The following is a 15668-nucleotide window of genomic DNA, read 5'->3' on the forward strand; positions in this document are numbered from 1 at the left end:
ACTTTCAATCATTGGTCCATTTCTCAGTGGCCAGCATTGTCCTTCAAAAAATGTTTTGCCCTCTTCGGGAGTTTTGAAGTGTAGCAGGGCTCCTTGGTGAAGAATCCTGAGCCTCTCCTTCAGATGAAGAAAACCGTTACAAAATCACAAGTGCAATATAGCAAAACACAGCTTAGCTTGTTGTTAACTTCTTATGGAATAGGGGACGGTTGCGTCCCACTTGGGCAAAAAACAGGGAAAATGCAGCGCGGCAAATTCAAAACAATTCTATAAAAATCTAACTTTCATTAAATCACAGATGTAAGATACTCAATTAAAGCTACACTCATTATGAATCCAGCCAACATGTCAGATTTTTAAAAGGCTTTTCGGCGAAAGCATAAGATGCTACTATCTGATGATAGCACAACAGTAAACAAAGAGAGAGAGGCATATTTCAACCCTGCAGGCGCAACACAAAACGTAGAAATAAAATATAAATCATGCCTTTACCTTTGACGAGCTTCTTTTTTTGGCACTCCAATATGTCCCATAGACATCACAATTGGTCCTTTTCATCGATTAATTCCGTCCATATATATCCAAAATGTCAATTTATTTGGCGCGTTTGAAAAAAAACAGCTTCCAAAATGCGCAACGCCACTGCAAAATATTTAAAACGTTGCCTATAAACTTTGCCAAAATATTTCAAACTACTTTTGTAATACAACTTTAGGTATTTTTAAACGTTAATAATCGATCAAATTGAAGAGGGGTCTATCTGTTTTCAATAGAGCACGAGAGGGAACTAACGCTACTTTTCAAGTCTTGGCCAACTCTCAACAGCGTTACCCTTTTCCAGGATGGCCCTACTTCTTCATTGCACAAATGAATAACCTCAACCAAATTCCAAAGACTGGTGACAACTGAAAACAAGTTGCTAAGAAATATTGTTTGCCAATGAGAACTCAGTGAACAGACAGAGACCTAAAAAAAAAAGTCTGAATGGTTAGTCCTCTGGGTTTTGCCTGCTACGTAAGTTCTGTTATACTCACAGACATGATTCAAACAGTTTTAGAAACTTTGGAGTGTTTCCTATCCAAATCTACTAATAATATGCATATCTTATATTCTTGGCATGAGTAGCAGGAAGTTGAAATTGGGCACGCTATTTATCCAAAAATGAAAATGCTGCCCCCTATACCTTTAGAAGTTAATCCTGGCGTGTCAGATTTCCATAAAGCTTTTCAGCGAAAGCATAACAAGCGTTTATGTAAGAACGTCTCTCTCAGTAGACAAAATATTACAAACAGCTAGCAGCCTAGCTGTTTAGTCAGGAATGTCAGAAAAGCAATAAATTAAATCGCCTTTGATGATCTTCGGATGTTTGCACTCACAAGACTCCCAGTTACACAATAAATGTTCCTTTTGTTCCATAAAGATTATTTTTATATCCAAAATACCTCCATTTGTTTGGCGCATTATGTTCAGAAATCCACAGACTCGAGCGGTCACGACATCGCAGACGAAAATTAGCATCCGTAAAGTGCGTAGAAAGATGTCAAATGTTTTTTATAATCAATCTTCAGGTTGTTTTTACAATATATAATCGATAATTTGCCAACCGGAATGTAGCTTCTTCCATAGGCGAGAGAGAGAAAATGGCAGTTGCGCATGAAAAACTCTATGTCTAAAGACTGTTCACAGCTTGAGGAAGCCATAGGAAAAGGAATCTGGTTGATATCCCTTGGAGGCAAGGCATCCAATGGAACAGAGAGCTTTCAGGAAAAACAGCACTTCCTTGTTTGATTTTCCTCAGGTTTTCGCCTGCAATATCAGTTCTGTTATACTCACAGACAATATTATGACAGTTTTGGAAACTTTAGAGTGTTTTCTATCCTAATCTGACAATTATTTGCATATTCTAGTTTCTGGGCCTGAGAAATTGGCAGTTTCAAATGGGTACGTTTTTTAGCCAAAAACGAAAATACTACTTAAGTTAAAATTAAGATGGATCTATAGGATAAGTTGTTTGTTTTTATTAAAACAAAATATCAACAGGATAAGGCCATGGGCATAAAATTGACACATTGAGGCTCCTGTTAGGTCTGTAAATGTGTCGTAATCGACAGGCTATAAATGGTGGAGGCCTATGTGAAAATGATAACTACCAATAATAACGAAAAGGGGAGAAAATAAATATAAAAGTTTAGTAGGCCTAGGTTAGGCTATAGGGCCTATCCCTCTCTCAGCTAAAATAAAATTAATTCAAATTAGATGGCTATGATCAAATCAAATTCAATCAAATTTATTTTATATAGCCCTTCGTACATCAGCTGATATCTCAAAGTGCTGTACAGAAACCCAGCCTAAAACCCCAAACAGCAAGCAATGCAGGTGAAGAAGCACGGTGGCTAGGAAAAACTCCCTAGAAAGGCCAAAACCTAGGAAGAAACCTAGAGAGGAACCATGCTATGTGGGGTGGCCAGTCCTCTTCTGGCTGTGCCGGGTGGAGATTATAACAAAACATGGTCAAGATGTTCAAATGTTCATAAATGACCAGCATGGTCGAATAATAATAAGGCAGAATAGTTGAAACTGGAGCAGCAGCACAGTCAGGTGGACTGGGGACAGCAAGGAGTCATCATGTCAGGTATTCCTGGGGCATGGTCCTAGGGCTCAGGTCCTCCGAGAGAGAGAAAGAAAGAGAGAATTAGAGAGAGCATATGTGGGATGGCCAGTCCTCTTCTGGCTGTGCCGGGTGGAGATTATAACAGAACATGGCCAAGATGTTCAAATGTTCATAAATGATCAGCATGGTCGAATAATAATAAGGCAGAACAGTTGAAACTGGAGCAGCAGCACAGCCAGGTGGACTGGGGACAGCAAGGAGTCATCATGTCAGGTAGTCCTGGGGCATGGTCCTAGGGCTCAGGTCCTCCGAGAGAGAGAAAGAGAGAAGGAGAGAATTAGAGAACGCACACTTAGATTCACACAGGACACCGAATAGGACAGGAGAAGTACTCCAGATATAACAAACTGACCCTAGCCCCCCGACACATAAACTACTGCAGCATAAATACTGGAGGCTGAGACAGGAGGGGTCAGGAGACACTGTGGCCCACTCCGAGGACACCCCCGGACAGGGCCAAACAGGAAGGATATAACCCCACCCACTTTGCCAAAGCACAGCCCCCACACCACTAGAGGGATATCTTCAACCACCAACTTACCATCCTGAGACAAGGCTGAGTATAGCCCACAAAGACCTCCGCCACGGCACAACTTAAGGGGGGGGGGGGGGGGGGGGGGGGCGCCAACCCAGACAGGATGACCACATCAGTGACTCAACCCACTCAGGTGACGCACCTCCTCCAGGGACGGCATGAGAGAGCCCCAGTAAAGCCAGTGACTCAGCCCCTGTAATAGGGTTAGAGGCAGAGAATCCCAGTGGAAAGAGGGGAACCGGCCAGGCAGAGACAGCAAGGGTGGTTCGTTGCTCCAGAGCCTTTCCGTTCACCCTCCCACTCCTGGGCCAGACTACACTCAATCATATGACCCACTGAAGAGATGAGTCTTCAGTAGAGACTTAAAGGTTGAGACCGAGTTTGCGTCTCTGACATGGGTAGGCAGACCGTTCCATAAAAATGGAGCTCTATAGGAGAAAGCCCTGCCTCCAGCTGTTTGCTTAAAAATTCTAGGGACAATTAGGAGGCCTGCGTCTTGTGACCGTAGCGTACGTGTAGGTATGTACGGCAGGACCAAATCAGAGAGATAGATAGGAGCAAGCCCATGTAATGCTTTGTAGGTTAGCAGTAAAACCTTGAAATCAGCCCTTGCTTTGACAGGAAGCCAGTGTAGAGAGGCTAGCACTGGAGTAATATGATCAAATTTTTTGGTTCTAGTCAGGATTCTAGCAGCCGTATTTAGCACTAACTGAAGTTTATTTAGTGCTTTATCCGGGTAGCCGGAAAGTAGAGCATTGCAGTAGTCTAACCTGGAAGTGACAAAAGCATGGATTAATTTTTCTGCATCATTTTTGGACAGAAAGTTCCTGATTTTTGCAATGTTACGTAGATGGAAAAAAGCTGTCCTTGAAATGGTCTTGATATGTTCTTCAAAAGAGAGATCAGGGTCCAGAGTAACGCCGAGGTCCTTCACAGTTTTATTTGAGACGACTGTACAACCATTAAGATTAATTGTCAGATTCAACAGAAGATCTCTTTGTTTCTTGGGACCTAGAACAAGCATCTCTGTTTTGTCCGAGTTTAAAAGTAGAAAGTTTGCAGCCATCCACTTCCTTATGTCTGAAACACATTCTTCTAGCAAGGGCAATTTTGGGGCTTCACCATGTTTAATTGAAATGTACAGCTGTGTGTCATCTGCATAGCAGTGAAAGTTAACATTATGTTTTCGAATAACATCCCCAAGAGGTAAAATATATAGTGAAAATGATGATGACATTTCGCGGGGCGTGTGGGTCATTGGATGGCGGCTATATGTCGTCTTACCTCCTTTATTAATAACAGTAATCACTTTCAATCATTGGTCCATTTCTCAGTGGCCAGCATTGTCCTTCAAAAAATGTTTTGCCCTCTTCGGGAGTTTTGAAGTGTAGCAGGGCTCCTTGGTGAAGAATCCTGAGCCTCTCCTTCAGATGAAGAAAACCGTTACAAAATCACAAGTGCAATATAGCAAAACACAGCTTAGCTTGTTGTTAACTTCTTATGGAATAGGGGACGGTTGCGTCCCACTTGGGCAAAAAACAGGGAAAATGCAGCGCGGCAAATTCAAAACAATTCTATAAAAATCTAACTTTCATTAAATCACAGATGTAAGATACTCAATTAAAGCTACACTCATTATGAATCCAGCCAACATGTCAGATTTTTAAAAGGCTTTTCGGCGAAAGCATAAGATGCTACTATCTGATGATAGCACAACAGTAAACAAAGAGAGAGAGGCATATTTCAACCCTGCAGGCGCAACACAAAACGTAGAAATAAAATATAAATCATGCCTTTACCTTTGACGAGCTTCTTTTTTTGGCACTCCAATATGTCCCATAGACATCACAATTGGTCCTTTTCATCGATTAATTCCGTCCATATATATCCAAAATGTCAATTTATTTGGCGCGTTTGAAAAAAAACAGCTTCCAAAATGCGCAACGCCACTGCAAAATATTTAAAACGTTGCCTATAAACTTTGCCAAAATATTTCAAACTACTTTTGTAATACAACTTTAGGTATTTTTAAACGTTAATAATCGATCAAATTGAAGAGGGGTCTATCTGTTTTCAATAGAGCACGAGAGGGAACTAACGCTACTTTTCAAGTCTTGGCCAACTCTCAACAGCGTTACCCTTTTCCAGGATGGCCCTACTTCTTCATTGCACAAATGAATAACCTCAACCAAATTCCAAAGACTGGTGACAACTGAAAACAAGTTGCTAAGAAATATTGTTTGCCAATGAGAACTCAGTGAACAGACAGAGACCTAAAAAAAAAAGTCTGAATGGTTAGTCCTCTGGGTTTTGCCTGCTACGTAAGTTCTGTTATACTCACAGACATGATTCAAACAGTTTTAGAAACTTTGGAGTGTTTCCTATCCAAATCTACTAATAATATGCATATCTTATATTCTTGGCATGAGTAGCAGGAAGTTGAAATTGGGCACGCTATTTATCCAAAAATGAAAATGCTGCCCCCTATACCTTTAGAAGTTAATCCTGGCGTGTCAGATTTCCATAAAGCTTTTCAGCGAAAGCATAACAAGCGTTTATGTAAGAACGTCTCTCTCAGTAGACAAAATATTACAAACAGCTAGCAGCCTAGCTGTTTAGTCAGGAATGTCAGAAAAGCAATAAATTAAATCGCCTTTGATGATCTTCGGATGTTTGCACTCACAAGACTCCCAGTTACACAATAAATGTTCCTTTTGTTCCATAAAGATTATTTTTATATCCAAAATACCTCCATTTGTTTGGCGCATTATGTTCAGAAATCCACAGACTCGAGCGGTCACGACATCGCAGACGAAAATTAGCATCCGTAAAGTGCGTAGAAAGATGTCAAATGTTTTTTATAATCAATCTTCAGGTTGTTTTTACAATATATAATCGATAATTTGCCAACCGGAATGTAGCTTCTTCCATAGGCGAGAGAGAGAAAATGGCAGTTGCGCATGAAAAACTCTATGTCTAAAGACTGTTCACAGCTTGAGGAAGCCATAGGAAAAGGAATCTGGTTGATATCCCTTGGAGGCAAGGCATCCAATGGAACAGAGAGCTTTCAGGAAAAACAGCACTTCCTTGTTTGATTTTCCTCAGGTTTTCGCCTGCAATATCAGTTCTGTTATACTCACAGACAATATTATGACAGTTTTGGAAACTTTAGAGTGTTTTCTATCCTAATCTGACAATTATTTGCATATTCTAGTTTCTGGGCCTGAGAAATTGGCAGTTTCAAATGGGTACGTTTTTTAGCCAAAAACGAAAATACTACTTAAGTTAAAATTAAGATGGATCTATAGGATAAGTTGTTTGTTTTTATTAAAACAAAATATCAACAGGATAAGGCCATGGGCATAAAATTGACACATTGAGGCTCCTGTTAGGTCTGTAAATGTGTCGTAATCGACAGGCTATAAATGGTGGAGGCCTATGTGAAAATGATAACTACCAATAATAACGAAAAGGGGAGAAAATAAATATAAAAGTTTAGTAGGCCTAGGTTAGGCTATAGGGCCTATCCCTCTCTCAGCTAAAATAAAATTAATTCAAATTAGATGGCTATGATCAAATCAAATTCAATCAAATTTATTTTATATAGCCCTTCGTACATCAGCTGATATCTCAAAGTGCTGTACAGAAACCCAGCCTAAAACCCCAAACAGCAAGCAATGCAGGTGAAGAAGCACGGTGGCTAGGAAAAACTCCCTAGAAAGGCCAAAACCTAGGAAGAAACCTAGAGAGGAACCATGCTATGTGGGGTGGCCAGTCCTCTTCTGGCTGTGCCGGGTGGAGATTATAACAAAACATGGTCAAGATGTTCAAATGTTCATAAATGACCAGCATGGTCGAATAATAATAAGGCAGAATAGTTGAAACTGGAGCAGCAGCACAGTCAGGTGGACTGGGGACAGCAAGGAGTCATCATGTCAGGTATTCCTGGGGCATGGTCCTAGGGCTCAGGTCCTCCGAGAGAGAGAAAGAAAGAGAGAATTAGAGAGAGCATATGTGGGATGGCCAGTCCTCTTCTGGCTGTGCCGGGTGGAGATTATAACAGAACATGGCCAAGATGTTCAAATGTTCATAAATGATCAGCATGGTCGAATAATAATAAGGCAGAACAGTTGAAACTGGAGCAGCAGCACAGCCAGGTGGACTGGGGACAGCAAGGAGTCATCATGTCAGGTAGTCCTGGGGCATGGTCCTAGGGCTCAGGTCCTCCGAGAGAGAGAAAGAGAGAAGGAGAGAATTAGAGAACGCACACTTAGATTCACACAGGACACCGAATAGGACAGGAGAAGTACTCCAGATATAACAAACTGACCCTAGCCCCCCGACACATAAACTACTGCAGCATAAATACTGGAGGCTGAGACAGGAGGGGTCAGGAGACACTGTGGCCCACTCCGAGGACACCCCCGGACAGGGCCAAACAGGAAGGATATAACCCCACCCACTTTGCCAAAGCACAGCCCCCACACCACTAGAGGGATATCTTCAACCACCAACTTACCATCCTGAGACAAGGCTGAGTATAGCCCACAAAGACCTCCGCCACGGCACAACTTAAGGGGGGGGGGGGGGGGGGGGGGGCGCCAACCCAGACAGGATGACCACATCAGTGACTCAACCCACTCAGGTGACGCACCTCCTCCAGGGACGGCATGAGAGAGCCCCAGTAAAGCCAGTGACTCAGCCCCTGTAATAGGGTTAGAGGCAGAGAATCCCAGTGGAAAGAGGGGAACCGGCCAGGCAGAGACAGCAAGGGTGGTTCGTTGCTCCAGAGCCTTTCCGTTCACCCTCCCACTCCTGGGCCAGACTACACTCAATCATATTACCCACTGAAGAGATGAGTCTTCAGTAGAGACTTAAAGGTTGAGACCGAGTTTGCGTCTCTGACATGGGTAGGCAGACCGTTCCATAAAAATGGAGCTCTATAGGAGAAAGCCCTGCCTCCAGCTGTTTGCTTAAAAATTCTAGGGACAATTAGGAGGCCTGCGTCTTGTGACCGTAGCGTACGTGTAGGTATGTACGGCAGGACCAAATCAGAGAGATAGATAGGAGCAAGCCCATGTAATGCTTTGTAGGTTAGCAGTAAAACCTTGAAATCAGCCCTTGCTTTGACAGGAAGCCAGTGTAGAGAGGCTAGCACTGGAGTAATATGATCAAATTTTTTGGTTCTAGTCAGGATTCTAGCAGCCGTATTTAGCACTAACTGAAGTTTATTTAGTGCTTTATCCGGGTAGCCGGAAAGTAGAGCATTGCAGTAGTCTAACCTGGAAGTGACAAAAGCATGGATTAATTTTTCTGCATCATTTTTGGACAGAAAGTTCCTGATTTTTGCAATGTTACGTAGATGGAAAAAAGCTGTCCTTGAAATGGTCTTGATATGTTCTTCAAAAGAGAGATCAGGGTCCAGAGTAACGCCGAGGTCCTTCACAGTTTTATTTGAGACGACTGTACAACCATTAAGATTAATTGTCAGATTCAACAGAAGATCTCTTTGTTTCTTGGGACCTAGAACAAGCATCTCTGTTTTGTCCGAGTTTAAAAGTAGAAAGTTTGCAGCCATCCACTTCCTTATGTCTGAAACACATTCTTCTAGCAAGGGCAATTTTGGGGCTTCACCATGTTTAATTGAAATGTACAGCTGTGTGTCATCTGCATAGCAGTGAAAGTTAACATTATGTTTTCGAATAACATCCCCAAGAGGTAAAATATATAGTGAAAATGATGATGACATTTCGCGGGGCGTGTGGGTCATTGGATGGCGGCTATATGTCGTCTTACCTCCTTTATTAATAACAGTAATCACTTTCAATCATTGGTCCATTTCTCAGTGGCCAGCATTGTCCTTCAAAAAATGTTTTGCCCTCTTCGGGAGTTTTGAAGTGTAGCAGGGCTCCTTGGTGAAGAATCCTGAGCTTGTTTTGGTATTCCCCTAAAGATGCCTCAGTCAATGGAGTATTTCTTCACCTCGTCAAACTCTCTGCGCTTTCGCCGTATACCAGCGGACAGATCTTGGTGTAAGGTTAGTTTGACATTACCCACTGTAATGGTGTTGATTTTTGCCGCCTGTAGGACTCGTTCCTTGTTGGTGAATCTCAGGAAACATATGGTGATTGGGCACAGTGGTTGTCTGGCTGCTGGTGGGGGCCTTAGTGCTCGGTGAGCTCTCTCCAGTTCTATGGACCTGTCGGTGGACAGGTGGAGCCACTCAGGAAGTTTGTCTTGCAGGTAGCGGATCAGTGGCATGTTTACCTCTTCTTTTTTGGCCAGGTTTAATAGGAACACAATTATTCCTTCGCCCCCTATTTTCCAGGTCCTCTGTTTTCTCTTCCAGATGGTCTATTTTCTTTTTAGCAGATGCTATTGTTTCCATGGCATCTGCCAGTGACTTTTCCACGGATAGGAATCACCCCTCTGCCTCATCCAGGCGCCCCGTGTTGATGCTTATCTTGTTGTTGATGTCAGGCAAAGCATTTCAGGGTTGTCATCTTGCCCCCTATCACTCTGAGCTGAGATCATTTTGATCTAATTTGATGTTGAGTTCTGTACGTTGGGATCTTAGCTCAGAAAGGATGTCTTCAATGGAGTGAGAGGTTGGCAGTTGTTGGCCCTCGCGAGGGGACGGGTCCTCTTGCTCCTAGCTAATGGCACTATCTTTTTCTGTAGCTAGCTGTTTCTTGGAGGCTTTTTCCATGGCTATTGGTCGAGTCTGGGTAAAAATGTCACCTGTAATGTCGCCTTTTGTAGCCTCCATGATTTTTTGACTAAAGCTAAAGGAGTTTGAACTTGAAGTGGGGGTAAGATTAGGAATTGGAAACTACTTGTGCGGAGCTCTTAGTTCATGCGGCCATCTCGTTCAAGGGTCACGTGATCCCCCTATAGCTCAGTATTTCAATTGTTTATTTTCTACAGTCATTTTTGCTCATCTTTATCAAGGGTGTCAATAATTTCGGGACACCACTGTATATATAGCTGAAAAAGCACCCTATTGGCCTTCCTCTTTCATCCAAAGTCCTTGTGGTTGATTGGGTTTCTACAGTATCATAACTTCACCCTTACCTCCTCTCTCCCTCTCCCCCAGATTGCGAGTGCCACCTGTGCACCCTCCATCCCTCCCCAGCTGACTGCGGGCCTGAGGGACGTCACCCTGCGCTGCCTGGAGCTGCAGCCCACGGACCGTCCCTCCTCCAGGGAACTCCTCAAGCACCCCATCTTCCGTCTCAACTGGTAGTCCCCAACATCCTCCCCCAGTCCACTACCCTCCCTATCCCAAAGCGTCCGTACGGAAATACTACTGAAGGCCTAGCCAAGCCTGCTTTCTCTCCTCCTCTAAACGCTTCCAATCAGACCAACCTCCCTAACCGCTACCATTACCACCTTCCTTGCACCCCAGACCCTCCCCAGTCAAGAGTGGAGGGCCTGTGATGGACAGTAGTATCTGGGCCCTTCTCTGTCCCTCCCTTCTACTATGGCCTCAAACTGCTGTATCTTAGCACAAAATGCAAAAAGCAAGTCGCAAAATTTCTACTACGAAAATGGTGCATTCTTAGTCACAGAGCCATGTTGGTATACTGTAGTCTGTATTGCTCTTCAAGGCTTTGTTCTGGTAATGAAATGGTTCCTTAAGCACTTCCGTAGCCATTTTGCAGTGCCGCAAAGGTTTCAAGAAGTTATTCCCATTTTAACCCGTGAGTCAAAAATAAGTCCTTAGAACCACAAATGGAAGACGATGGAGTAAAGATGGTTTTTATCACTTATGTTGTATCGTCTGGTCATAAGTCCCAGAAGAAAATCGTAATGAAGCGGTTTATTCGGTTGATTTTGTGCATAACTGCGTTTCTACAAAGATGCCTTTAAAATGTGCATTTTACTGTTGGGCCATCAAGCTTAGTCGAATAATCATGAAGATCACTTAAGTGTTTCAGGGATTGCTGACATATCTAACAGAAACTTTGCTAGTTTGGCAAGCTTAACACTGAATGTGAACGCTTATGATGCCGGTATTTGTCTGAACTGTTTTTTTGTTTTTAAGATTTTGTTTTTAAGACATGAAAAGACATAAAACGTTTTAGAACACCTACTCATTCAAGGGTTTTTATTTATTTTTAGTATTTTCTACATTGTAGAATAATAGTGAAGACATCAACACTATGAAATTACACGAATGGAATCATGTAGGAACCAAAAAAGTGTTAAACGAATTAAAATATATTTTCTTCAAATAGCCACCCTTTGACTTGATGACAGCTTTGCATACTCTTGGCATTCTCTCAACCAGCTTCATGAGGTTGTCACCTGGAATGCATTTCAATTAACAGGTGTGCCTTGTTAAAAATGTATTTGTGGAATTTCTTTCCTTCTTAATACGTTTGAGCCAATCAGTTGTGTTGTGACAAGGTAGGGGTGGTATACAGAAGATAGCCCTATTTGGTAAAAGACTCAATCCATATTATGCCAAGAATAGCTCAAATAAGCAAAGAGAAACAACAGTCCATCATTACTTTAAAACTCCTTCAAGACTGTTGGAAAAGCATTCCATGTGAAGCTGGTTGAGAGAATGCCAAGAGTGTGCAAAGCTGTCATCAAGGCAAAGGTTAGCTACTTTGAAGAATCTGAAATATAATATGTGTTATTTCATAGTTATGAACGGACATGTTTCTTAGCTTTTTGGATGTTATTCTCTCTTCAAAACTATCCTTACAAATTGAGACATCTGTTGAGTATGGAGGTAAGGTCTCCCAACAACGTTTTAATGTTGGGCCATGGCGTTAAAACTATCCTTACAAATTGAGACATCTGTTGAGTATGGAGGTAAGGTCTCCCAACAACATTTTAATGTTGGGCCATGGCGTTAAAACTATCCTTACAAATTGAGACATCTGTTGAGTATGGAGGTAAGGTCTCCCAACAACGTTTTAATGTTGGGCCATGGCGTTAAAACTATCCTTACAAATTGAGACATCTGTTGAGTATGGAGGTAAGGTCTCCCAACAATGTTTTAATGTTGGGCCATGGCGTTAAAACTATCCTTACAAATTGAGACATCTGTTGAGTATGGAGGTAAGGTCTCCCAACAATGTTTTAATGTTGGGCCATGGCGTTAAAACTATCCTTACAAATTGAGACATCTGTTGAGTATGGAGGTAAGGTCTCCCAACAACGTTTTAATGTTGGGCCATGGCGTTAAAAGAAATCCCCCGTCGGCCTCTTAACTTTCGCTGTTACGATTGAGCTGTGTGCGTCACGCATATTTGTGTATTTGTTTATAATTTAATGAACCTTCAAAACCTCTATTTTCAATATTGATCTACCATTCTTTTGGTGCTATTCCGTTGTAGAATGTCACACAACAATTCAGTTGTTTTTGATCTGAGAACTATTTGTTTTTTTAATATGTTATAAAATCCGTATATATCTGAGGTTTTCTCAAACTTCTTTTTTTCCATGGGGGATTTTCTATTTGATAAATATAAATGCTGTTCAATGTAGTTTTTTTGAGTCAAGTGATATTTCTGAACTCAAGCTAGACTTTTTTGCTTGTAAATGTTTTTTCTCTCTCTTTTTAATTAGAGTTCTTTCTCAAGCATGATCCTAAATTATGTTACTTGTATGAACTATAACTCTTCAAGTGTTGTTGTTCTCGTTGTAATCAGTTCAGAAAGTAAAATGATGATAATTAAGATGAAGAAAGTTTTTTGTTTTTGATTGAATTGGAAATATGCATTTAATTGCTATTTTTATATTTGAATCTCTAGTTTAAAGGGTTCAAGAGTTCGAATCCCGTAATGGCAATGGTTTGAGACAATTTCAAAAATACTGTTTTTTTGTTGCATACAATTGTATATATTTAATACTAATCATATTTCTTTATGTGGAGTATAAGCTGATCAAGCTTGAAGACTTAAATGTAAATAAATGTGAAGTTTGGTAGTTAAAATTATTGTACTTGACTATTTTTATACCACACTATTTTCCATAAATATTAGTTTTTGTTCCTACTTCTGGTTATTTTTCTTATCTTACTTTTCAATGTATTTTTATAAGCTTTAAAGTTATGTACTCTTGACTTTTTTTTATATACTGGAAGAAAAATCTGTTTCGGTCAAATTCATAAAAGCTAGTCAGTATTACTTCAATTTGTCATGTCTGGTAAGAATTATAATCTCTCAATGCCTTCTGAATCCTCCTCTTATCCACCTGTGTCTCAGCCAGCTTTCTAGTCTTTATGCATTATATTTTCTGTTGATGTGATGTAATCTTATGTCCTTTTTTGGATCTGAGTTGGCTTGAAATGTATGTGTGAAATATTATGCTGTTTCCTGTGCCACTTGGTGGTACTTGTTTATTTGTAAAGAATGTCTATTGCTCTTTTATTCCAGTCTCCACTACCTCATGTGTCCTATAGTCTATTCTACCAAAGTTCACTTTCTAAATATATATATAAATATACAGTATATTCTTTTTTTATTGACTATTGTGTTTTTTGGTTTCTCTTTTTCAAAAATTCCAGGGCCAAGGGCTAACTTATATTAGCACATTTTTCGTGCAAAAATCTCATGAAATCTCTGGGTTATGAAGAAAAAAAATGAAACTATATCCTATAAGTTAAAATATATCAAGATATTTTAATTATTCAAAGGTGTTAGGAATGTGGTTCTCTTTAAGCAAAACAAAAATATACTTCAGACAGAGTCCTTTTCAGTCAAACCTGCTCAACTGAGTTTCCGAGATTAGGTGGGAAAAGATGCACATGCAGTAACTACAGTGTATTTGGAAAGTATTACAAGGCACTGCATCTCACTACAGACCCTGGTTAGATTCCAGGCTGTATCACAACCGGTCGCGATTGAGAGTCCCATAGGGTGGCGCACAATTGGCCCAGTGTCTTTAGGGTTTGGCCGGTGTAGGCCATCATTGTAAATAAGAATTTGTTCTTTAACTGACTTGCCTACTTAAATAAAGGTTCAATATATTTTTTTAACTATTCAGACCCTTCACTTTTTCCATATTTTGTCACATTTTGCCTAATTCTAAAAAGTATGAAATTATAAAAAAACATTCTCATTAATCTACACACAATACCCCATAAAGTGACAAAGTGAAAACAGGTTGTTTTTGTTGGCTTTGGGACAAGTCTCTGAAAATCCTTGAGTGGCCCAGCTAGCACTCGGACTTGAACTAGATCGAACCTCTGAAGAAACCTGAACATAGCTATGCAGCAACACTCCCCATCCAACCTGACAGAGCTTGAGAGGATCTGCAGACAAGAATGGGAGAAACTCCCCAAATACAGGTGTGCCAAGCTTGTAGCGTCATAACCAAGAAGACTCGAGGCTGTAATCGCAACGAATGGTGCTTCAACAAAGTACTTAGTAAAGGGTCTGAATACTTTTGTAAATGTAATATTTCAGTTTTTTATTTTTAATAGATTTGGAAACATTTCTAAAAAACTGTTTTTGCTTTGTCATTATAGGGTATTGTGTGTAGATTGATGAGGGGAAAAATCTATTTAATCCATTTTAGAGGATTAAATAAGGGGGTCCTCATACTTTCCGAATGCACTGTATAATAAACACAAGCAATCTAAGTTGGGTCATTGGGAACATCTCAACATTGGTTTGGTGTTGATCGCTTAAATGGTGTAGAAGGAGATGCATGTCCAGATTTATGCAAATGTATATAGTTATAGTTGATATGTTTGGAAGTTGAAATAAGCTGTACATGTGAAAGTTGGTTTGGTGTCTTGAACGGATCAAGAGTTAATGTTGGTGGGATATTTTATGCTAATTTGTGCAAATTTATATAATTATAATTGATCAAAGTTAAAGAATTTCAATTTCAATTTAGGATAGCCTGAACAAACATTGGTTTGATGTCTAGCTTAAATGGTTCAGATGGTTATTTTATGCTAAGTTATACAATTAGAGTTCATACAAGTTTGTAAGAATTTGAATTTATGACAGATTGAACATGAGAAAGTTGGTTTGGTGTCTCTAGCTTGAACAGTTCAGGAGTTATTTTATGCAAATGTATAGTTAGTAGTTGTGGTTAGGAGTTGTGTTCAGTAGTTGTGTGGTCAGTAATTGTGATGTTGTGGCCAGTAGTTGTGGGATTGTGGTCAGTATTGTGGTCAGTAGTTGGGGTCATTCATTTTTGTCAGTAGTTTTGTGGTTGTGGTCAGGAGCTAATGTCTGTAGTTGTGTTGTTATCAGTGGGATTTTAGCTTGTAAATCTTGGTAGGGCAAAAAAATATGTATGTTTTTGATGCATGCCAGCAAAGCCACAAAACTAAACAATACAGTCGTGGCCAAAAGTTTTGAGAATGACAAAAATGTTAATTTCCACAAAGTTTGCTGCTTCAGTGTCCTTAGATATTTTTGTCAGATGTTACTATGGAATACTGAAGTATAATTATAAGCATTTCACAAGTGTCAAAGGCTTTTATTG

At 40.4% G+C, this 15668-nt stretch overlaps 1 protein-coding gene across 1 annotated transcript in view; it reads left to right on the plus strand.

Annotated features, from left to right (window-relative positions):
• Nucleotides 1–11299, plus strand: part of LOC110509539 (mitogen-activated protein kinase kinase kinase 1-like) — a 29191-nt gene extending 17892 nt beyond the window's left edge. The window contains exon 7 of the mRNA XM_090226272.1: nt 10303–11299. Within this exon, the coding sequence (XP_090082398.1) occupies nt 10303–10452 (150 nt within the window). The 3' untranslated portion in view covers nt 10453–11299. The remainder of the gene's footprint in view (nt 1–10302) is intronic.
• Nucleotides 11300–15668: the final 4369 nt, after the last annotated feature.

This window comes from Oncorhynchus mykiss, chromosome 29 (assembly GCF_057628025.1).
Source record: "Oncorhynchus mykiss isolate SJ-2025 chromosome 29, ASM5762802v1, whole genome shotgun sequence".
NCBI classification, from domain to species: domain Eukaryota; kingdom Metazoa; phylum Chordata; class Actinopteri; order Salmoniformes; family Salmonidae; genus Oncorhynchus; species Oncorhynchus mykiss.